General features: G+C 37.8%; 1 protein-coding gene across 6 annotated transcripts; it reads right to left on the bottom strand.

Moving 5' to 3' along the window:
- Positions 1-193: 193 nt before the first annotated feature.
- On the bottom strand, positions 194-24,535 carry ppp2r3b (protein phosphatase 2, regulatory subunit B'', beta). 6 transcript variants are annotated; one of them, XM_078939701.1, is made up of 15 exons: positions 24,305-24,535; positions 22,440-22,526; positions 21,514-21,899; positions 10,512-10,697; positions 10,211-10,314; positions 9,653-9,755; positions 8,345-8,419; positions 8,154-8,240; positions 7,206-7,362; positions 6,896-6,944; positions 6,729-6,818; positions 6,475-6,650; positions 4,462-4,580; positions 4,276-4,382; positions 194-1,044 (listed from the first exon to the last, which is right to left on the bottom strand). In XM_078939701.1, exons 3-15 carry the CDS (start codon positions 21,865-21,867, stop codon positions 906-908), a joined length of 1,746 nt encoding a protein of 581 aa, XP_078795827.1. In that variant the 5' UTR covers positions 21,868-21,899; positions 22,440-22,526; positions 24,305-24,535; the 3' UTR covers positions 194-905. The 6 variants fall into 6 exon arrangements, with proteins under 6 accessions (XP_078795827.1, XP_078795826.1, XP_020568763.1 ...); XM_078939700.1 differs by lacking the exon at positions 24,305-24,535 and adding an exon at positions 22,612-22,658; XM_020713104.3 differs by lacking the exon at positions 24,305-24,535 and adding an exon at positions 2,953-2,993 and having other exon boundaries at positions 22,440-22,611.
- Between the last annotated feature and the right edge of the window lie 221 nt (positions 24,536-24,756).

The raw sequence follows: 24,756 nt of genomic DNA on the forward strand, positions 1-24,756 counted from the left end.
TATGATCTTCACTGGTGTCCATGGATTACATGAAATCTTTCCACCTTTATCCACCTTTGTCATGGTAGGGAGAACACGTCAATGTAAGGGTGGGGTCATCTAAGATAGCACAAGGATTAAATAAGAACAAAAATTGTAGTAAAAACGATGTCTGCTGCTACATTCAAAAATGATCCATCACATAACCGCCATCTTCTTCACTTTTTCAACAACAAAATCTTTATTAAGTCAAAGAAAAAGCAAACATTGTTCTCAAAAGATAAAGTATCTCTTTAACAAACTATAACCCCATGTCATTCACAACACGGCAAGCTCAAAATAAATATGTACAGTACTTTATAAATTCATTTCTAGACTTAATAACTACATCTCAAACGTATAAATCGAAGCGAGTTAAGGCCTGTGTCGTATACAGTGTGTGCTGCAGTCCGTGCTAATGTTTACGGAAGGCTCTCCAGTGGTTTGTTTGGCATTAGCAGAGACCTTTTTTGGGCTCCACCACTTTTTTTTACTTTTTTTATTTGCTAGATCTTGAAATAAAAAACACCCTTTGACATAATCATTGGAATGTAAAATTAACCAAGACGTTTGATCCCTGCGTGAAGTGGGCACGGTTTCTTGTCCAACAATTTAAAAAGCGTCATTATTCAGGAGAAAACCTCACGAAAAGGACAGCAAACGCACAGCAGAGTGAAGTCGGATTTTAGAAAAAATGTGTGTTTTTTTCTTGTTCGGATGTTTGGAACTTTATTTTTTCTGATTTTTGCGATGGTTTAGTGCGTCCTGTTGAGCAGGATCTCAGCAGAATGCCTGTCAGCCTCTCACACCATCGATGGCACGCATGGACTTCTGGGGGCGGGAAGGTGCACAGCAGCTTCGTAAAACACACCCTGGAGCCGCAAGCGTCATTCGAAGTCTTCTTCGTACTCGTATTCGTCCAGGTCCAGGTTGCAGTGCGAACTGGGGATCTCAAAGAAGTGTCTCTTTGTCAGGCCCAGATCGCTGGAGATGTGTTGCCCCAAAGAGTTCAAAGGGTTTTCGTACCTAAGCCAACACGGAGAATGGCGTTAATATTCAAACACTAGCAGCCGACTAACCTTTAACCTTTGAAATGATTTTAGAGAAACAAAAAAAACAAAGATATCCACATCAATAAATGTCTTTTATACTTTGTATTACTATAAATTTTAAATATCACAACTTACAAAAGTGGAAAACGGTGCATAATAAATGACATAACGTGATTTAACCATAAATGGGCAAAACAGGGACTGAATTAAAATTAAACAAGAAAAAAGGCGAATGCAGGGATGAAGACAAACTGTGAAATGATGGGAAAATAATTAGGATAGTCAGGAAATCCATATATGCTTCCTTGCCAATGATTCAATAAAGAAATGGATGTTTTGGTAAATCAGAAAATGAGGCGGCAAAAAAAAAAAGAAAAAAGATTTTAAGGAATCGAAATCAAACCAGAAAAGGACTTTTCTTTAAATCTAAGAGCAAAAATGCAGTTCGTTGTTTTGTACCGTAGATGGTTTATTTACAGGAAAACGCCCAAACATAAAGCCGTAAGCAACACATGGCCCACAGACGTTCCTGTCACCCCCCATGTACCCGCCCTCACTGACAGAGCGACTGCTTCAGGTCCTTTCCCTCTCCCCCTCTGCCTCGCCGGTCAGAGCTTCACAGAACAAATTCATAAAAAGAGACCGCCTGTTTTATTTAAAATGGCGGCATTTCTGTTGGTTTTCTTTCCATTTAAAGGTTTTCTTGCCTGACGAACGTGTCAATTTAACTTTTTTTTATTTTTATTTTTTTTACAAATGGGCAGAAGTAAACTTTTCCATTTCCTTGGCAACAGGTTTTTGGTTAGCCACACCCTCATTTCTCTCACCAGGGATTCATGTATTTAAAATTTCACAATATTCCAGTAAAAATGGGGCATGGCACTTCTGCGAGCTCGCCACGTGAACACCAAGTAAGTGAAAAGTAAAAAACAACATTTTTTTTCCAAGTAGCTTCCCAACAAAGACAGTAGACTGAAATCCCTAGGAGGACTTTAAATGTGTAGCTAGAACGAAAGGAGAATTTTTAGTTCTGTTTTTTTAGTTTAAGTCTCTTCCTGAGGTCAAAGGTCAATGAACTTTGGGTGCTGGTTGTAGATTGAAGCCGTGTGTGAAATTTCATGAAGGTCGTTGGAACAAAAGGTTTTTTTTTCCTCCATATTGTGCAAAAACTCAAATTTCACACTTTGCCAACAAAATGAGTGCCAAGCTGCAAGTCCTGTGCCATCCCATAATATTTTCCAAACTCACTTAGGTTATTTCCGACATGCATTTTTGAAATGTTCTTTTTGAGCCCAATAAGACAATTTTGGCCCTATACATTTTTTTAAACCCGTCTCCTGCTGTGATGTCACTTTTTTTTAGGGGGGTTGATCACCGTGAGCAAACTTAATTTTCACTGGTTACTAGCAAATCTTGGTGAGTTTTTACGGATGTGGTGATGTTTTTGCTCAAAGGCACATTAAGAAAGAAGAATTGTAAAAACAATCTGGTCCTTGCAGTCCAGGACCGCTACACGCCAGAATAACGGACTAGCTGGATGGAAAAAAATAATAAAAAATAATAGATTCGACTTTTTTTTAAAAATCCAATTCCTGGCAAGAAAGCAACTGAAAAGGTCTTTTCAGAGGAAATTTCGTGACTCCGGTGCACCACATAAGTGCAAAAAACAAAAAAAGGAATAAAGCGAGGGTTCAAACCCCATCCTCCAGCGTGTACTGTCCAGCCTGTCTGATGAGACAGACGGGGCTGGCAAGGAAGTGAGGAAAAGGGTTATTGACTACACCTTTCCAAAGAGGCAGAAGGGTGGAGGAGGAGGAGGAGGAGGAGGAGGAGGAGGAAGACGAGAATCGTCTTGTCCCTGCTGGTACCCTGAGAGTCTTACCTGCTCTGGTAGAGAACGGCCTTTAGAAGTCAGTGGTGCTCCTAAAAAAATTGCCACACAACATGCCTGTCAAGGGCCTCATTTATCACTGACTCAGTCTCTGCTGCTGCACTTTATCCGTGTAGCGGGGCGGGGGTGAGGTGGGGGTGAAGCAGTGGGGTTTGCAGACTGTACCTGAAGCTCAAGTTCAGCTGACTGTCATCTACGACTGCACTACCGTCAACACGCCAATCATTACAGCCTTTTTTTAGATTAAAAAAACAACAAAATTACTTTGACTTAATTTTCCATTACTTTTAATGTACGAAAATAATTTGAAAGACTAAAAAAGATGTTTACAAATCAGTCCTAACCCAAACATGATATATACCTATGCATGCTATAAAAATTATGAAAGAAAAGTCTTCCACATCTGTCACAATAAAGGTAGACTTCCATATTGATTAAAACAACATATTGACTAAGAATCTTCTCTATCAACCCTTAAAGTTCCACTCCGATCATCTTTTCCACTATTGTAAAAGTCTTTCTAGTAGTTGTTTAATTATGATTATACAGTTTTTAGGCAACATAATAATTAAAAAAAACTGTTGTTTTCTAGGACATAGTTTCTGCAGAGCGGCTGTAGTTCATTAGAAATTCGCCTCCGAGTTGTGGGCGGGACTACCATCACTAATGACAAAGAGCTCTTCGTTTACCCGCTATCCCGCTGGCTTATGGTCGGGCTTCGCATCAATCGAATTGCGTCTTTCCTGCAATGGTGCAGTCTGGTTCATACCATTGTCTGTAACAACAGCGGACAGCTCAACCCCTCCTTTCTCGTGTTCCTAAATAGGAAGTACCATTGCTTCCTAATACAACCTAACCTAACAATACCGGTGCAACAAAATGTCAGCCCAGACGGGGAAAACAAAGACGTACACGGATCTAGTCGTGTACAAGTGTAGCGGATGTATCAGAATGGAGCGGAGCACGGAGCTTATGACTCGCCCAGCGTTTTTTCTACGTCACAAAAAAGCTCTATTTTCAAACACCCTTTTCTGCCTGCTCCTGATTTAAATTGCTTTGAATAAAGAAGCACTCCGAAATGCAATTTTAAGCTTCAATATTCTCTATATATGTTCCCCAATATGGGAGAAATGCAAGTTAAAAACACCAAAACCAATTGTCATCAGAGTGGGTCTTTAAAAGAATTCTCCTTTTGTCAGTAATGTCTGTTCTAAGAGAAGATCTCTGTCAATGTTTGGGGCATCATGGTAAGTTTGGCTCCAGACTTGTAGCTACAGACATTTTTGACAGCCTCTACATTCATGACACACTTACACATCATTGCACTGGTCGTTGGCGGCTTCCTCCGCCACTAGGATGTCGTATTCCTCTGCCGCGTACTTCTCCCAGTCCGAAACCTCCTGACCTTCTGTCTCCGCCTCCTGAAAGTCACCAGACGTATAACAATCCATCGGCAGGGAAGAGCGGCTCACTCAAAATCCTAACGGCATTTCATCTCACCCTGATTACAGAGAAAGGGTCTCTCTGCTCATGATCCAGGTACTTCTCGATGTCGAAGAAGGTATCAAAAAATATGTGGGACAACTTGCACCTCTTGAGGTCACGAAGTGTGATTTTACCTGCAGTGGTGAAAGGGAGTATTTATTAACGTCAAAAATACACAAGTACAGGACTTTTATTCTGGAAAGCCTTACCAGAATAAAATACTTGTACTTTTGATATTTTTTTAGGCTTTGGAGTCCTGAAAAATAGATGGCTCAGCAAATTTAAATGAGTTGGATGTCATTTGTGTTTAAGACGGAGTCAATTTAAGAGGAAATGCTCGGTAGCAATGTTTGTGGATTCTGATTAACCTCCATATTAAAATTGCTAACAAGTGAAGCCATTAGCTCTGCCGATTTCTCAGGTGAACCAGAAAGTTCTGGTGGAAGTTTTCTAGTTCCAAACATTGCAAAAATGTATTTATTTTGGACGCAAATGACCCGCACAAAGTGTCTCTGAAGACCCATTCCTCAACAGGAAAAAGAGGAAAGAAAAAATAAATATATATACATACATATATATATACACATACATATATACATACATACATATGGACACACATATATACATATACATATATCTATATATTAGGGCTGCACGATACGAGGGAAAACTCATGATATGCGATATTAGTAATCAATATTGCGATGACGATATAACTTGCGATACATGAACAAATGGCAAAAACAACAAAAGCATTTCCATTTCGTTGCAAAAGTTTAATTTAAATAAGAGTCAAAATAACTTAAATTAATCTCCATATGATCCTCGTCTAATTAGGAGGGCAACATCTAACATAAAAGCTCCACCCGATTGGTCAACAACGTGTAGGGCTCCATCTGATTGGTCAAATGGATAAAGGTTTTATTCAATTCATGAAATAGTTCGAGATGCCACAAGATTGTTTTAGCACATTTAAGGTTTAACATTTATTGTGATTTTCGCCGACCTTTGCAATATGGATATTGCATAGCTTGAAAGCGCGATAAGTAAGGGTTAATGGCCGACGAAGTGTGCGGTTACTACTTTTTAACGCACTTCGCGGAAGCAACCGTCCTCCGGTTCAGGCTTCCACGGCGTGCGTTAAAAAGTAGTAACCGCACACTTTGAAGGCCATTAACCCGCTTATACCATGGTCATTTACAAAAAAAAATATTTTTCAATCAGTTTTAGTACTTTATTCTTGTTTTTTTTCGATTTGGATCACTTTTCTCATAAACAGCGTACTATATGGTACGTGATGCGGCGCGACGTAACCTATAGTACATATATATAACATATAGTCCGCGTCGCGCAGAACCACCGCTGCAGTCAAGATTCGGCGATATATATATATGCTGATCGTCCCGATGGGTTGAATAAAGCATCAATTCAGAGGGAAAGTTAATCGCTTACCGCTTGTTTTTGCCCAGATGATGAAGCAAAAGGTTGTTTTAGAGAAGCCGGCGCAGTGATACAAATCATTTAAGCTAGCCGACCGGAACTTCTTTTTTCACCGTGCGGTTATCAGGTTTTAACGCATACCCAGCAGCCAATCAGAATCGAGTATTCACCCGGACCATGGTATAACGATAAATTTGCGACCTATTGTGCAGGCCTAATATATATATATATATATATATATATATATATATATATATATATATATGTATGTATATATGTGTGTGTATATATATATATATATGTATTACATATGTATTACATATATACACACATACATATACATTATATATATATATATATATATATATATATATATATATATATACAAATTTATAATATTATAATAATATTTATAATATTAATATAATTTTAATATAATAAATATATATAATATACTGCCAACTGCCCCTCCACCCAATCAGTTACCAGCAATCTGATCTGACGTGTCACTGTTACCTCTGTGACACCGGACAAACAGGAACCCAAACAAACATGAAGCAGAGTGGATAAATGCTGAACAGGTCAGACCTTCCACCTCCGGCTTGACGAGGTCAAACATTTGGCACAGGCAGTCCTCAAAGGGCAGCGGCTCGATGGCCATGGCCTCGAGCTTCTGACACTGCTCCTCATAGAAGTACTCCAGCTCATACATGCTCAGGACCCCGTCCCCATCCAGGTCCATGCAGCGAAACCAATACTCTATACTGGAAATCAAAACGAGGAAGAGGTTTAGCACAGACTTAGAAACCAAAACCTGCATGAGAAACAATGCATTTAGATACCTGGTGTCGGTCTTCTTGTCTTCTTCAGAAATAAGAAACCAGACAAAGTCTGCATAACTTATCCTCCCCTCTTTGCGCACTCGTCTGTCCCTGATAAAACAGAGCAGTTTGAACCCAAAACAGAAAACCAGAACTCCACCTTCACAAACACAAGACTCCAAATTTACCTGGTCACTGTTCCTGAGAATATTCTCTCAATCATTCTCTGTGAAATAGCTGGAAAACAAAATCATTTACATGTTTATATGCATCTTTATAGAACATTACACATCCTCAAATAAATCAACCATCATCCTTTAGGCTATAGTTAATGATCAGAGTATATGTTTTACCTTATTGATCTCAAAGCAATGTTAACAAATGTCATTTTCAGTATGTTTTTGCTTGTAGAAGAGAAACTAGTTCCAGCACATAGCAGGATGTCAAAACATGTCAACATAAGTCAGTTCGTTCAAAATTTAACGTGTCCTCCTAAACCTTGATCGTTGTGCCTCGCCAGGTCATTCTGATCGATGTAGAGGTCGTGGTCACTGTCCAGCTCCCAGAACTTGCAGTAGATCACATAAAAATGCTCGTAGGAGAAATACTCCGTCAGCTGGTTGACATCCTCCTCCTGCTCCAGCAGCACCACATTCTGCCCAGCAGGAAGAAACATTTTCTTCTGAAACACGTGTACTCAAATATTCAAACATGCTACATAGATGGTGCTATGGGCATATTTACATACTTTACATATATGTACTTTACAGTATAAGGCAAGGTGTTTTTGCATAGTTTGGCTGGGGATGCAACTTAAATGTGATTTTTAGCAAATAAATAGCAACAACCACTAGAGGGCGCTGTAGGAGGGTGTATCAGTATTTGGTACTAATAGCAACACAGAAGAAGAAGCAAAGCAGTCTTACAATTGGCTAGCAGGAATTGTTCCAAAGCGAAAGAATTCAACAGATTTAGTCATTTGAAGTGATATAAAGCGATTCATTAGCATGTTTTTTACGTTATGGCTATCTGAATAATTGGTCATACTGTGCGCTAATATGTAACGGTAATGAAGCGTTTATTATTAATATCTATGCTGTTCTTATGATGTGCTTTTCAAGACGAAATGTCCTGTCTTGTTCCCAAATTTTGTTAAACATTTCTTCCAAAAGTGCAAATCCTATTCCTACTCCTACTCCTATACTCCTATTATTTTTTGTCTTTATTACGCATTTTTTGGCTGATGAAACTCATACTCTGGGGGGACTTCCAAAAGTGCGACATATGTTTTTTCTCTCCTTTATTGTTCCTTTTTTTTTAGCTGCTGGAGTAACTTCCAGTCCTAAAAATACAGGAAATCTAACCCACTTTCTGATTCTAAAGACAAGTAAAAAAAAAAAGGAAAAATCCTAAGTTAGGTAGTTTAACAAAGGTGAGAAGAGTTACCTGAAGAAAGTTACTTTTCCTGAGCTCATTACATGTTATTTTCCCCGTCCATGAGCGGTTCACATTATAAAATATCCTTTGAATCACCTGTAGGCATTCAACAGAAGCAGCCCGTTAAACATTAAAGTAAAGATGCAAACCCGAAACCTTTGAAACGCTTGTGGGGGGCTCTGGTGTGTGGGATGGAATACCGTGGTGATGTATCTCGAGTGGAAGTCTGGGGCTTCTTTCAGAAAGGCCAGGCCTGCGTGGGAGTTCACAACATCCTGGAAAGCATAACGTTCAAATGATCGATTGCAGCTCCACAATAAAAAAAAAAAGAACTATCAAAGCCGCTCTAAAAAATGTGATGTCTACTACTAAAACAGATCACTGGCTACATTTGGCAGTTTCAAAGAAAGGTGAAGTGGCAGTGCTCATCTGTTTTCTCATGTGGAAGATTGAGCCATAGATCCACAATAATTGATGTTTCAGAAGACTAAATATAATTTTGTCACACTATAAAGACTGTAAAAAAGTAAAAAGCCCAAATTGGAAAAGGCCAGTACTTCTTATCATTTATTTACTTTTTCTTTTACATCTGTTCAGGCTTTGAAAGACTTTCAAAGGGGGGCAAACACCAGAGTGGAAGGCCAATACAGATGACAGGATCAAAAATATGCATTTCTAACAATTGTAAAAACATTATTGTTTTCTAATTCATTTAAAAACATTGTTTCCCCCCATGTGTAGCTCCGCCCACGTGTAAAGGTAAAATCACAGGATAATGGAAACAAGGACGGACAGTTAAATCTTCCTTCACTCCAACCTGTATTTAATTAAAAAGAACGGATGAGTTTGGTCAAAACAGAAAAAACCTATAGCATGGACTGAAAACACACACAAAAAACACACGATTTGTTAATAACACTTAATTAGGAATGTATAGGGTCATTTATCACCACTAAACTACTGAATTAATTACATTTTAATTCACAAGCTCACAATTTGTTTTTAATTCCAAATTTATTTGTCAAACTAATTTTTGAAAGATCTAAAAGAGGGTTTTTCTCATAGCTTTTGATTTAGCCTGAACAAAACTGGACATTTTGATTAATACAATTATGAAAACTGTTTATTTTTTGCCAGAATAATATAAAAGGTGTTACTTGGAAAGGAAAATACATTTATGGATTTTGATGTTGGATTTCGAAGTAAAAATCTTTTAGATTAAAATAATCCCTAGAAATGTTAAGAAATCTACTGAGCAAAATTCAAATTAGTGCAGTATGCAAATTAACATCAATAAAGCTTTAATTTTCTTTTAGTATGGTAAGTTTTTCTCATGTATACTACAAACCTAAAATAAAAACCTGAAATTTTCCTCATCCATATACAAAAGATCCCTTTTTCAGCAGGAGAGTAAAAAAAAAAGCCTATTTTGCAGCAGCTAAGCCATTGCAATGTTACCATCCCACACTGATGCCTTCAGCCCTCTCCCCAAATGTGGCAGCCTGTACCTGCAGGAATGGAATAAAGTCATCTTGTTCCAGGTAATTACAGCCCGGCTTGGCCAAGAGATGCACAAATTTAGAAGCATCATCGTGGCAGGTCTGCAGAGTTCTGGAAGGAAAAAAAAGAGGAAATAGATGGTTTGCAAATATTTTCTCATGCCATCTCTGTTTTATTATCATTTTATGATTTCATTAAATGAATTAAAACTGTAATGAATAACCGATCTTAAAACTGTGTTGTGAAAAATGATAACAGGAACTAGCTGTGTTGCAGATTTAAAGTGTTTACTGTTGAGGTCTTGACTGAGAAAGACTCAGACATGGACTTAAAGGCTTGGTCTGTCACCATAACTAATGCACAAACAGCCTCCATTCTAAAAGCCCAGTGGTATTTCTTTCAGTTTTATACAAAAAAAAATCTCAATGAAAGTTGTTGTCGTGTTGAAAGCAATCATTTATATTTAGTATTGAAAATCCTGCAGTAATGGACGGTTTTATTCCCAAGCAAACGCTCATTGTGAGACTGAATGCAGCAGCGATCCACAAGAGCAGCTATTGTCTTACTTTCTCCACACAGCCACAAACTTGTGAACAGACACGAAACCCGTCCTGTCGCCTCCAGCCAAGCAGAACAATGGCACTTTCCAGTAGAGGGGACACTCACAGGCCTGGAGGGGGAGACGGAGCAGCCATGTGTGTCAAGTGTGTAAACAAGGCAAAGATGCATTTCAGAATGTATAAATGCTGATCCTTCCATGGGTGATATTCTTCATTAAGTGGAAATAATATCTTCTTTATGACCATTGGTAAATATCTATAATGATACTTACTGTCAGCTTGGTAACTTGCACCACCACGTTCTTACCTTGGCAACCGCCCCCATATCCTCAATGGTGGCCCTTTCATTTGGAAATTGGGAAAATGTTTTCTCAATTCTGGAAATGAGGCCGTCGATGTTGAGGTTGGCTTGGGGCCGGCCCTGTGGGAAGTAGAACTTGGGAATGTTTTCACTCTGGGCCGTGGTGACCGGCACTTCCGTCCTCACCTGGGCCTGGGGCGGACACAGAAGTGAGCTGTTAAAAGGATGCTGGGAAGCGTTTACACCCCTGGGCTCAAGTCCGCTCACTTTAAAGCAAACAGTACTCTGCTGACACTTGTGTAAGCATATCTCCAGGCGGCCGGGCTCATCATGGAAAGATTGCTTCTACTCGACACTCATAATCATTATCCATTTATCTGTAATGAATACCCCTCTGCCTGGCATTCCTGTAGGTCTAGCAGTAATGGGAGGATGGTCATTACATGGTAGATCCCAAACTTTTGTTAGTTTTTTGTTAAACGATGACTTAAGCATTTTTACGAAGTACCACATGTCCAATCAGATTCTTGAATCATTTATCACTAATTATGTTTGGGTTTCTATGTTAATAAGAACATAAACTTTAGCTTTAAAAGTAACACTTAACGTTTGAGCTCTACATTAGTGCGCTGGTGATTCCTTTAACCCTTGAGCTATCTTGTGGGGTCCAGATGACCCCACTCCCATTGGGAGTGGGGTCATCTGGACCCCACAAGATAGCTCAAGGGTTAAGAGACCATACAGAGTTTTCTATCATGACAAGAAGTAGAAATTCTACTCTTGTTTAAAAGCAGCTATAGACCACATCATTGCAAAGAGAAATTACAGTCAAATTAAACTCTACATTGCGTTTGCTATTGGTAAACATAAAAATTTTAGTCAAATATGATCAAATTAAAAAAGGAGGTTTTTCACAGCTATTTAATTGACTGCAATTATGCAAAACAGGATCAACTCTCATCAGCAAAAGGTGGAGCAGATGGCATTTCCAATAAAAAAAGAACAAAAAAGAAGTTTCCCTCTTAAATATTCCACTTTATGGCCCACCTGTGAGATTACCTAATCTGTAAACATTTATCTCACATTCGATTGGCTTTAATCTGCGCCTTTATGGTGCAAACATTTTTACTATGTTATTTTATTTAGGGGGGACCGATTGGTTCTAATCTCGTCCGGCACAACCCAAATCTTCCGAGTGTGGTTTTGGTTCGGCCTCTGTGGAGTCCAGCCGTGGTGTGAAGATTGGGTCTCGTGTTCTTTAAAGCACTCGTGCCACCGGGGCAGAAAGGGTCTATTGTTAGAAGAACCTGGTCAGTCAGTGTGGTTACGGATAAGTTGTCAGCTGACTTGGTTGGTTGCCAGCTGTAGTTCTCTGGAGATTCTTAGGCCTTTTCCTAACCAATGCTGGTGCTTCGCCTCTTTTTTGGCCTAGCAGTTAATGTTTTTTTTTTGTTTTTTTACTTTAACACTGCAACAAAAGCCCATTAGAAATAAGTCATAGATTATTACCCTAATGGAAAAAAATCTGCCATCGGGGAAGAAAAATCCTTTTACCAAGAATTCTTACTGTAGTACTTCTAGTGTTTTCTCAAACTTAGGTTGTGTCCGAATTCCTTCACTACTCACTACACACTTAGAGGACAATATAGGGCATTTGCTATTTTGTAGTTCCTTAGACATTTCCCAGAAGCCTCTGCAAAAAAAAAAAAAGTGTGCAAATGAAGACCACAATGTTTGAACAAAAACTTTTTTTTTTAAACCATTCAAATTTTCATCATCAGAACACAGTGGATTCATAAATATTCTTGAATAAATGTTCATATTTATTAGGTTTTTACTTCATGAAATCAGTGATGTCATATTTGCCCATTAAAAAGAGGGAGTTAAGTAGTTAGTAGGAGGGAATTCGGACATAGCCTAATTTTATTTTCCTATTTTTTTCTTCGCAAGACAGAAAGTAAGACAATTAAGACAAAAGCCTTTTTACCTTCTTATTAGGCCAGCACAATAAATCGCAAATTTATCGTTATCGCGATATCAAGCTGTGCAATAAGCATATTGCAAAAGATGGCAAAATTGCAATAAATGGTTACCTTAAATGTGATAAAACAATTTTAGGGCAGCTTGAAGTATTTAACGAATCAAATAAATGAATGAATGCATTTGAACAATCAGAGCCCTTTTATGCTAGATGTTCGCCTCCTATGTTGACTAGGGTCATTTGGAGTATAATTTAAGTTCTGTTGACTCTCATATAAACTGTTGCAGTGAAAAGGAAATCATGTTTTTGGTTGTTTTGCTGTTTGTTCATGTACCGCAAGTTATAACGTCATTGCAATATTGATCAATAATATCGCATATTGCAAGTTTTCCTCGCATATCGTGCATATCATATCGTGCAGCCCTCCTCCTTATGCTTCAATTTATGCAGTTAAATTGTTAAGAGTTTTGGGTAGAATAGAACCATTCTGTAGACTTTTATTAAACCATACTTTATATTACCAAGTAATGTTTTCATTTAATTATTCAATTTAGCCTTGAATAATAGAAAATGTACCAAAAGTCATACGGTTTTATCTTTTTAAGTGCTGTAATCATGTCAGTTATAGTCCACTGGATTTAAGTTACTGTTAATGTGACGGGACTTTGATGTAAATTTAAAGTCCACTGTGTTTGTTTTAAAAAAAAAAGGGTTGGTTGGGGGTATATGAGGTCAACTTTAAATGGTTGCATTTCAGACGCGACTGAGGATTCTTTGTAAACTGTCTGTGTTAATGGGCTCAGTTTCTCCTGAGAAATGATGCTTCTGCTCATCTGTAGTTTGTGGTGGTGTCAGCCTTGGCTATAAAAGGACATAAACATCTCCTGCTGGCCCACACTCTCCCCTCTCCCACTTCAGACTCGCACAACTGCTAAGCCACGTGACATTTGCACACTCTCTATGATGTGGTGTGAAAGGGGACAGTGGGACAGCTGAGTGCATTCTGAGATCGACGACACAAAAAAATAAAATAAATATGGGTAAACAGAACAAACATCCACTATTTTCCCTTTGAAAATAAAAGGACAGACTTTAAAATTGATCAATGCACTATATGTTGTGCTCACAGATTCTAAGTCAAATTGTGAGAGTAAAATGTCACACACTGAATACAAAAAGCAGAAAATTCTGTATCCAAGAGAGTATTCTGAAACAAAACCTGCCTGTCCTTGTTGAAAGGCTCTTAACCTCTTCTTAAACCGAGAAGGCAGAACAAAGTCACATCCTCGTGCCAGCAGGGCCAGCTCCTTCCTCAGGTCAGGATCCTGGCGTAAAGAAAGCTCCCTTATCCTCATCCTTGCTCCAAGACGGGATGCGGGAAACACACACAAACAGACGCAACCTCAATCCAGCGTTTTCTTCTGGACTGCGCGGAGGGTTTGAGCGAAAAGCGCCACTGGACGTCCTCTGTTGAATATGCCCCAAGATCGTCCTCTGTCAGAGTGAGAGTCCCTTAATGCAGGAGAGCAGCTGCTGCTGTGACTCTCCCTCCCGTTCCAGATCTGGTCGCACAATCTCGGCTCAGTGCTGCCTGCTCATCTTGTCCCAGTCTTTTCCCAGCATGTATACACGCACAAACACTCAGGCACACACAGGGGTCAGGGAGCTACTGCTTCAAAGCTACAGGGGAGATAAGGCGTGACCGGGTGCACATATATGTGTGTGTGCGAGTGGGGGTAGAAGGGGTGTGATCTGCCCTTTCCAGTTGACATACCTTGCTTCTCATGGAAAGTTATGTAAAGAGAAGGACCTGTCGTCCACTTGAAGGATACATCTCGTTGCTGTGACACAGTGATCCACAGGCAGTGACATTTCTCTACTGAAATGCTCCCACTCAAAAATACCTCTGTGGGGTGATCTGTTAGAAAACTCCTCCACAACCAGCAAAATAGACCAGCTGCACAAAAAAAGACAACAAAAAACCCTGACTTTCTTTAAAAAGGTTAAAATCTGTAAGAAAATACTACAAATAAGTATTTCACAATACAAAAACACTAGTTTTGAGCAACACAGTTCATAACATTTTATCTTTTGCTTCTTTATGCTTTGCTTTCTTTTTACTACTGATAGTTAAGAAAGGTTGGAACATGTCAGATTTAAAAAATGATGATCAAACCAACCTGCCGCTATTAAAAGCTACGAGCAGTTTGGGCCATCCTGGAAACTGGACTAAAGTTACAAACAAACGTCCACTTCCGATTGTTGCTATGGGCTAATAAAGTCAGTTATAGAACTTTGGCGTAAAAGCTAGAATTTAGTTACACAACAAAAACCACAGCGTTATTTATCACTTATTTTGGAAAGACGATGTGCATCTTCTGCTGATGGTTGCGTAACAACAGAAAACATTCATTATTTTAGTTCAATGACAAGTTTGGAAATAAAAGTCATTGCTGATGTTGACCTTGAACACATCAAAGTGCAATGTGTTCCAACAGACTAAGGTTCTGACCCACAGTGGTCCTGGACAGCCAGGGCCAGGTTGTTTTGCCAAATCTACTTTCCTTTTCCGGGTTTGAGCGAAAATTTTTACCACCACCACATACTCAAAAACTAACCTAACCTTTGCATGAACCTAGAACCCGGTAAAAGTGAATTGTTGACATTGTGAACAACAATTTTTGCAAAACAAATTGTATGTAATTGTAGTTTTTCAATAAACCATCAACGTTCAATCTTCAGAACTCAGTGGATTCATAAATGATTGTCGCAAAACGTTTATCTCAATGAGATTTTCACTTTGTGAAATCAATGACGTCAAATATGCCGTTAAAAAAATAGAAAAAAAAAGACGAAAAAAAGTAGTGAGCATGGTGTTTGAATTGCTTTTAAAATCCAGGGCACTAGATAGTTTTTTAGTGGTCAAGGATTAGGGTGGGAATTCAGACACAGCGTATGGTTGTGTCCAAATTCCTTCACTATTTACTATATAGCGCATTCACCATTTTGTAGTTCTGTCCAAATCTACAATTCCAAAATCGAGCGCCCTAGAAGTATCCCAGAAGTCTTTGCGAAAAACCAGTGTGCATCGATGCTCACTAGATCGGAGAAAATAGACCACAATGCATGACGTCGGAACAATTTTTGTATGTATTTAAATGTATTTTTTTAATAAACCAACGTTTTTTCCTTCAACGTTTCCTTCCTTCACAGTAGACTCAATCGTCGCAAAACGCTCATGTCAATGAAATATCAACTTCGGGAAATCAATAATTTCAAATCTGGTGTTTAAAAAAAAAAGTAGTGAGCATGGTGAATTGCTTTTAAAATTCAAGGCACCACATAGTCCCGCACTACATAGTTTTTAGTAGTTAGGGGTTAGGGTGGGAATTCGGATTCAGTCCACTTCCACAACCAAAGCTTTGTTGACCTTTGACCTCTGGAAGAGGCTGCCATCTTGAATTAGGAAAAAAAAAAAAAAACTTTAATACTTTCTACAAATTTAAACTAGTAGGGATTTCAATTTATCTCCTCCTAACCTCTCGGAAAGAAACTTGGGAAAAAAATATTGGTTTTTAAATTTGCAGATTTGTAATGCCGTTAGCGAGATAAGCTAGCAAAAGTGGTGTACCCCGGGCAATTTTTTTTTAACCAGAATATTGTTAAAATTTAATACACCAATCTGTGGCTGAAGCTGAAAATACGATTTATATATAAAATATTCCTAATTTTTTTCTAAAATGGTGACTTTTTTTGTAGGTATTATGTAACACCTACAAAAAAGTCAACACATTTATTTTTTCCCCCTGAATTTGTGATACGCAGCTCTGACCAGGGTGACTGGGGAAGAGTGCGAGGTGCGCAACAGCCCCTCAGACGGTGAGAGACTGCGACCATACAATGCAGCGCAGCTTTAATCTACTCTTATTATTTTATCATTGAAGCAAAATAATTGGAGCTTGATCTATCAAAGCAAATTATCATCTTCATATTTGATTGCCCTTGAAAGATTACAGACAAATGTTGGAGGAAGAGTATAATAGAACCACAACCACATTTGTGCGTATCTAATAACTCCTTGGGCGTGCTTCAGCAAGCTACATCACAAATCAATTGACCTGGAAAGCGACTGAAGGCGCCAAATGGCAGTTTTTGGTACAAGGTGCTTTAGCCCCATGTTTTCCATCCGATGGGTCTGAACAACAAACTGCTACGGTAATCCGATTTGTCCACAGATGCAGCAGGTCACATTTACCTCATTACGCAACAGATGAAGTTACAAAACTCAACATTCGAATCGAGTGACCATCAGTCAGGTGACAAGTTATTGAGTGAGTTCTTCACCTAAGCTTTGGCTGACAGTGGTTATTATTGGTAGCTTTTAAAAAGAATCTAGCTTTTGAAAAAACTGAAATATTTATCAATATTTCTGGTTTTTGTCAATCAGAAAACCTACTGGAACACATGACTTCTAGATGCAAATAGACCAAAAAAACAGAGGAAATAATGAGTACTTCAGTCAGAGCGAGTAAACAGTTATTTAATCACCTGAATGGCTGTGCTGTCAGTGGCAGGACAGTGCATTACAATATTATGCATTGTTCCAGGCTTACTTTTAACACTACAACAAAACACTTAGTAAGCAAGTTTAACAGGAAATTAACACAACCCTGTCATCATTTACAAGAAAAAGAAAGCTGGCATAAAAAAATAAACACAAGCCTCAAACCTTTACGGTTTAAAAAAAAAAAATATATATATATATATATATATATATATATATATACATACATACATACACACACACACACACACTTGGGGCCAAATGAGGATTAACCTGAATTACCTGCGAGTGTCAAAGTATAATAAAATGAAAAGAATTCAGAAAGCAGAAAAAAATCAATGAACCAAAACAGCATAGGAATAAAATAATAAATCAAATTATGTTTTTTTTATTTATAATTGCTTTAACAGCATAACTATTCTCACAGAACTTAGTACTATTTTCTCTTTGAGTTTCTTGGTAATGCAATTGAACCAAAAACGGAGAAAAAGAACAAGTTTGGTCACATCGTACGTTATTCCTAATTGCTGACAAATGAAAAAGTTTGTAATATTAATCAAAGTCCCACTTAATCATCTTTTGATCTATTGTTTAGATTTCCTAGGGGTCTTCTAATTATGATTGTGTTGTTTTTCCCTAAATCAAAAAAGCTGTGTTTCTGCAGCAATAATTTATTAGTACCGTATTTTCCGGACTATAAGTCGCCCTTTTTTTCATAGTTTGGCAAGGGGTGCGACTTATACTCCGCAGCGACTTATATTAGAAATAAATTGAAATAAATACATTGTTAACCCTCCTGTTATGTTCATTTGTGAGGAACAGAGATGATGTTCCTGGGTCAATTTGATGTATGAGGTATGTTAAGTGTTAAGAGTATGTTAAGTGACTCAGAGAATCAGCAAACTTTTTTTTACAGTAAGATCTTGAAGGCTAACAACATAATATTCTATTTTCCAATGATTTCATAGATTCAGAAATGCGATAAAATGACAACTGTTTCTACAAATACAGGATGAAAACAGAGAATTAGTTGGCCAATGATGCTTCATGAAAAGAATAAATAAATAATTATGAGAAAGAATTACTGTGAAATTATGAGATAAACAGTCTGCTATGATTGTGTCATATGAAGTTGTGAAAGTTATTAGTTCGTGGTCACAGATTTTGTCAAATAAATTTCCTGTCAAAATGCGACTTATAGTCCAGTGCGACTTATCTGTGTTTTTTTCTACTTTAAAATGCATTTTTGGGCAGGTGCGACTTATACTCCGGTGCGACTTATAGTCCGGAAAATACGGTAATTCACCTCTGAGTTGTGGGCGGGACTGTTTATATGCCCTCCCGCTAGCTTACAGCCCGTCTCACCTCCAACCCAACAACAAAAATGGGCGAGCACAGTTTTGAGCCAGAAACCAGCTTAGATGAGGGAAAACAAAGATGGCCATGAATCAAAATGGAGCAAAGCAGGAAGCTTGTGGGCCGCCAAGCGTATTATCTACATAAGAAATACGCTCTTTTTCAAACAGTATTTCTTTTGTCTGCTCCAGATTCACAACTATTTGAATAATGAAAAACTCAGAATTGCAACTTTGAGCTTCATTTTCCCAATACATGTCCTTCATCAGGAGGAAAAAGTCACAATAACATGTTAAAAACCATTTTCATGGGAAGGGTCTTGTATTTTATTTTTATATTTTGAAGTAAGCCTAAAATAATTAAAACAGCAGAAATGTGCACAGCGATCAAACAGCTAAATAACTAGAAAAGCCAGTCTTTTGCAAAATAGATATTAGATATGGTCAAATAATTGGTAAAAGTAGTAAAAGTTAAGTGAAATCTGAATAGGATAGTATAAAAAACATCATCAGATATAAGGAAAAACTGCAAGCCTAGGGTATCTTAATTGAATATTACGGTATTTGTAGACAATTTATACACAAATACACTTTGTTCTCACTGATTATTTAGTAATAACATTACTTAGGACAAACGCTTGGAGTCTACAGCTTTGTTCACAGATTAGTTACCTTCCTGAGAGCTAAATCAAATCACCGGTTAGAACCACTGTTTTCCACTCTACAGTCTTAACCCACAAGTGACTAAGAATACAAAATGAAAGCTCTTGCAGGAAACATTTTAACACCTGGTTCTCCTTGACAGGTCAGGCAACCGATAATGTGACTTCAGACCCTCTGCTTCAAATAGCTTCCATGTTGCTGAGCTCAAGCAAGCGAGTTATAAAAATACATCAGGAGAAATACAAATTTTCCAGAATGCACAGAGTCCTAAGAGATCAAAAAAGCCTTTAATAAAATGATATTCATTCTCAGTTATATTTTTTAATATTTTGCAATAGCCTAGGAGCTGGTTCGGCAGAAAACTGTGCACTGAACCACACAGCCTAGGACAAAGTCAGGAGTTTATAGGGAAATAAAATTTACACAGTGTACGGTTCAAATACACAAACACAGACCACACATCCGGACAATGAATAGCATCTAATACAAGCATTTTCAAAAGTAAATTACTGAGAGGATGAATGTGCTGCCACACCTCTTTTCCTTCCCAGAGTTCTGGGTATCTAATTCCAACACAGGGGAACCGAGGCTATCTATATCAGTGTCTGATGTCAAAGTCAGACCAGCTGCTCCGGGCTCCATCAGTTCAACATAAATCGAATTTTTCACTAATCCTTTTAAGAATGCGTCCGTGTGCAGGAATTCATTTTTGTTATTCTAAAATAGAACTAGTGAAATAACACAACCTCACAATCTGTTTCATATCAACAACATCGGTTCGTAGCATGACACATCAGAATACAAAAACCGTCTGAACGCTGCCTTGTTTTAGTCCAAGAAAGGGCATTGGGGGCAAAAGTTACGAAGAAAAAGAATAAAAAGAAATTTCATTTTTACAAGTAGACCCGTGCATTTTGTAAATTCACACATAAAAGACAGACTATGAAAAAGGGGAAAACTCCTAAAAAATATCAAAGTAAGCCATATTTTATTGTTTACATATGTAACATATTACCCAAAATCTTTACTCAACACAAGGCAAGTTATTTGTCAAATTACAAAAACTAAAAGTATTTCCCCATTTTTGATATCATTTTGCATTTATTAAAAAACTAATTTGAAGTGATATTTGTTGCTATTTTTATTTTAAAACCCGTCAAACATTCTTTTTTAATTTATGAATATGTTTAATTATATTTCTAATCCAGCATAAACCTGCCAGTCAATGTTCTCTAAATTAAATTTGTAACAGAATTTTAACAACCTGTTAATTTAAGATGGGGGAAAAAGTGTATAGGATGAAATACATACATATGTGCACAGATTTGAAACATTTCTTGTTTTTACTGAAGGCATTCCAGTTGATTCTTGAATGTTTCCTCATGCCAACGGTTAGCGGGTCAACAACATGTGGACGGAGGAGTCTTCGGAAGCACACGCATTACCCGCAGCTGTCTGGTTATCTCACTGTCATCACCATCACTAATGTTCACAGTTACAAACAACAGCATGATCCCTTCAGACGACACATTTACCGACGTGCTGTTGAGTTGTTGTGCACAGGTTGTTTGCTTTTAATAAAGGCTACAGGTCTTAAGCAAAGACGATCTAAAACAAGCTTGAGGAAAAACTGGTATAGGCTGGGTCCAGACACTCCTTACTCTCAAATTACTCAAATGTGTAGGTGAGGTCTGAATGCTTAGTTGACGGGATGTGAAACCACACACAACTAAGCACTTCCCTCGCATGCCTACAAATAAAGAGGCCCTGCTTTTAAAGCAGAGACTGGAGAGCCTCTCCATGTCGTCGGCTTCTCAGCAGCCTCTTGTGGCCGCTAAGTGGAAGTGAAGATCCAACAATCAGAAAATAAGAACCCTCCATGAAATTTTAGTAATGATGTCACTACATGAATAACTGGAGGACAGTTATTAAGATTTTACACTATAGCAGTGAACATATGTGAAAAAAGTATATGTAAAGTAATATGCAACAAAAAAATGATATAAAAATGTTAAATAAAAACTAAACTAGCAATGCCCGTGTTAGGGTCTTTTTTAAATGTAAATTTAAATGTTTGAATGGGCAAAAAGAGAACAAGTTGTTACACAATCTTGACTTTTTTTTCTTTAATTGTCTTTACTGTGTACTTGTAGATTTTTTTAATAAATTAAATAAAAGGCTAAAAGTAAAAGTTGACTATTGATCACTTTTCACAGAACCTTTGAAAACTATGCAAATTTAATTATTTACGATTTAAGGAATTTGCAGAATTTAGAGGTTTTTTTTTTGTTTCCATGTCTTATTAACACTAAAAATTCTTGATAACATTTGTTTTTATGTATTTTCTTTAGTTTCAGGTTGCTCCTGTGAGGGCAAATCTTGATTGTAATTGTAGTTTTTAAACATCAGATGTGTTAATAGCCTTACGTCATAAAAAGGACTTACTTTCTTTGAGCTGACGGAGCGGCGTAGTAATCTGCCACCAGGTCCTGGTACTCTGGAATTACTGTTACTGCCGGATGGCAGGGTACTGTTGGATGCGGAGCCGGAAGGGTTGCCCAGTGAAGCCGGCTTTTTCTCCACCAGATTCTTCTGGGATGCAATGTTGTTGTTTTCGTTGAAGCTCAATGACTTGTCAGCCTGACTGTTCTCCCCGCCTGAGCTCCTATATTGTCCATTTTTGATCTGGTCAAGGTATTCCTTGAGGACCAGCTGAGTTTCAGGATCGCTCAACCAGTTGAGGAACAGCTCATCCACCTTCAGTTTGAGAACCGGTTGGAGGACTTGTGGAGGCGGCATGCTAATAAAGCTTTCAGCTTTGACGAATGTACCTGTGTCAACAAACAAACAAAAACAAGTAACACTTAACTACATCACTGACCAGTGACGTGTTGCTTGTTTAAGGAAACATTTGATAAGTTTGTGCCTCCAATTGGCTAAAACACTGTTACTGGCATGATTATAATGAAAGTACCATCTTTTCCGCAATAAATCCTGACAGGAAAACATTAGCAATAGCTGCTTGGGAGTCAAATCTGCTGTGAAGTCTGATAGTCAAGCAGGAAGTCATTAAAATGATTGAATGATTGAAGTCTAATTCATCGATGCGTTAGCCCATAAGGGCAAAAGTAAATCAATGTGAATATAATTTGACCCAAATAATACATTTCACTTCTGGCTACACAGAATATATCTACAGAACTTGAGGGTTTATCAAATAAAAATAACCTAAAATGATCTCAGTTCATAATAAAGAGTAGCCATTATTAGCATTTCATTTTAATGTTGTCAAACGAGGCTTAGAAAAGAACAACGGTGCTAGCAAAAGAGCTAAGGCGGGCTAATGACAACTGACTTATTAATATACAAACCTCGCGATTATTAGGCAACTCCAGATGTGTTGACAAGTCATCCCGTCAGTTTTCCTTCATACGGGACGCTAAAGTTTGTCTGTGGGACTGAATAAAAAAACACAATTGTGACTACTCGCTTGCCGTTTCGGCATATCTGAATGAAACACAGCAAACAACTTTTTGAACTCACGCTCCTCTAGTAACCACAGGCTGTTATCGCGAGACTTTCCTTACCAACAGGAAAGGAGGGAAAACGGGTAGAAAAATAAATAGGGGCCGGGGGATTAGTCAAAAGTCAGCCTTTTCACAATTAAAATGTGGAAAATTTGGTTTTTATCTTTAAGGTTTTAATTCTTTTCCATGTTGAAAGTGCATAAAGATATTCGTTTTTCTTTTTTGGAGTAGTTGTACATTTACCCCTACCACACAACTAAGTAAACAATACTGAAACGTTACATACAATTGTAAATTCAATGTTAAAGATTTTATATGGTTAAAAAAAATAAACCATTAGTTCTGCTTAATGCTACATTCACAGTCACATAAAAAGAATGATGTACACTTAGTCTTATTCATACTTGTCTGTTTAAGTGTACTACTAGTATACTTTGTCAGATACTAAAAGTGAGGCAGTATACTTGAAGTTGACTTTTTATACTATCTATATTGTAAAGTTAAAATGAAATGTTCCAATTTAGTCTGAAGAAGTATGAAGAAGTATTACTAAATAGTATTAGTAGTAGGCCATACTATCTACACTACACGTATGGTTTATAGTAGACTTACTATACTCAAGTGGCGGCGTGGTGCAGCGGTAGGGCGGTCGTCCCATGATCGTAAGGTTGCAGGTTCGATTCCCGCCTTGCACGCCCATGAGTCGAAGTGTCCTTGGGCAAGACACTGAACCCCACCTTGCCTCTGGTGGTAGGCGGGCGCCTGTGTTTGGCAGCGGAGCGACCACCAGTGTGTGAATGTGTGTGTGACTGGGTGAATGGGTCTGTGACTGTAAAGCGCTTTGTCCTTGTAGGAAGAAAGGCGCTATATAAGTATACGCCATTTACCATTTACCAAGTATTAATAAAATAAACTTCAAGTTTGCCTCTTTTTGCAAAGTTATATGACACCAGTTTCTCATATAGTTATGGAGGACTTATTCCGATTTTGACTTTCCCACATTTTTTAACCTACTTTTGCCTTCAAATAGCTGAAACAGAAACACATTAGTGTTTTGGAATCGGCCTACATCATTTAAATGAGTTGACGCTCTTTTCAGGTAGTATAAATATCACAAATGTTTGTGTTGTGTAGTCTGGTGCTCCTGACGCCCATATATGTTTTCTTTTTCCATTTTTTTGTTGCTCTTTTTCTTTTGGGCAGAAGTCATGAAGCTATTTTGTATGTTGCATTTTATAATGGTTATGAACATTATCCTTACTGCTTTGGCACAACAACTCATTGAGTGCAAATTCAGTGAAAAAGTTTCTGGTTCATTACCGCATCTGCTACAAAGGTTCTTAGCAGATGGATAAAATATAGGTGTATTATTGCAAAGTTACACATAAGCTTTCATAAATCTTATGTGACTTTTTTTTTTTTTTTTGCTCAATCCAAGACTATTTTTACACCAAATTTGCTATGGAGCAGCATTTGAACCAAAAGCCCTTTTTGTAATCCCATTTTGGTCCTTTCTGTGTGCTAATGCATGTGTAGGTGTAGGTTGTGTAGGTGTAGGTTTTCTCTGTGCACTAAGCCTTCCTTCCACAGTCTAAATGCCTTATCAATCAACGATGATAATAGTCTTTCCTTCCTTCTGTTGCACAGGTATTCCCATATTTACTTCATGATGACAAACAAAATGGCGGCTTTGATTGAAGTATTCACACCTGCAAGTAATCTGCTCATTTTTTGCTTTTCATTCATGTAGGGAAGGGCTGTTCACTTATGAGCCTCAAGATCTACGACCCTGCCTGTTTTCCAGCTCTACATAAACTGCTTGCTGCTAATTACCTGGTGTGTTCATTCAATCAGAACGTGGAGACATCGGATTGAGCTAATCAGCAAATACCAGGGCTTTGGGATCTGGAAAACAGTCTGGGTTGTAGATCTTGAGGACCAGAGATGAAATAGCCCTGATGTAAGGTGTTGGTTTTTTTTTTGTTATTTTTTTTCAAACTATGTTTTCTGTTGAATTCTAAAAATTGTTTTTCAAATCAAGCTATATTTATAAAACCCTTATCCTACTTTAATTAAAAAACAAAAGTCTATTTTAAGCTATGACATGGTCCTATAAAAAAAAAAAAATTTCGGAGAGTTTTTTTTTAGACGTTTCCATGTC

The sequence above is a fragment of the Oryzias latipes genome, chromosome 21 (assembly GCF_053564925.1).
Source record: "Oryzias latipes strain Hd-rR chromosome 21, Olatipes_Hd-rR_3.1".
Taxonomy (NCBI): domain Eukaryota; kingdom Metazoa; phylum Chordata; class Actinopteri; order Beloniformes; family Adrianichthyidae; genus Oryzias; species Oryzias latipes.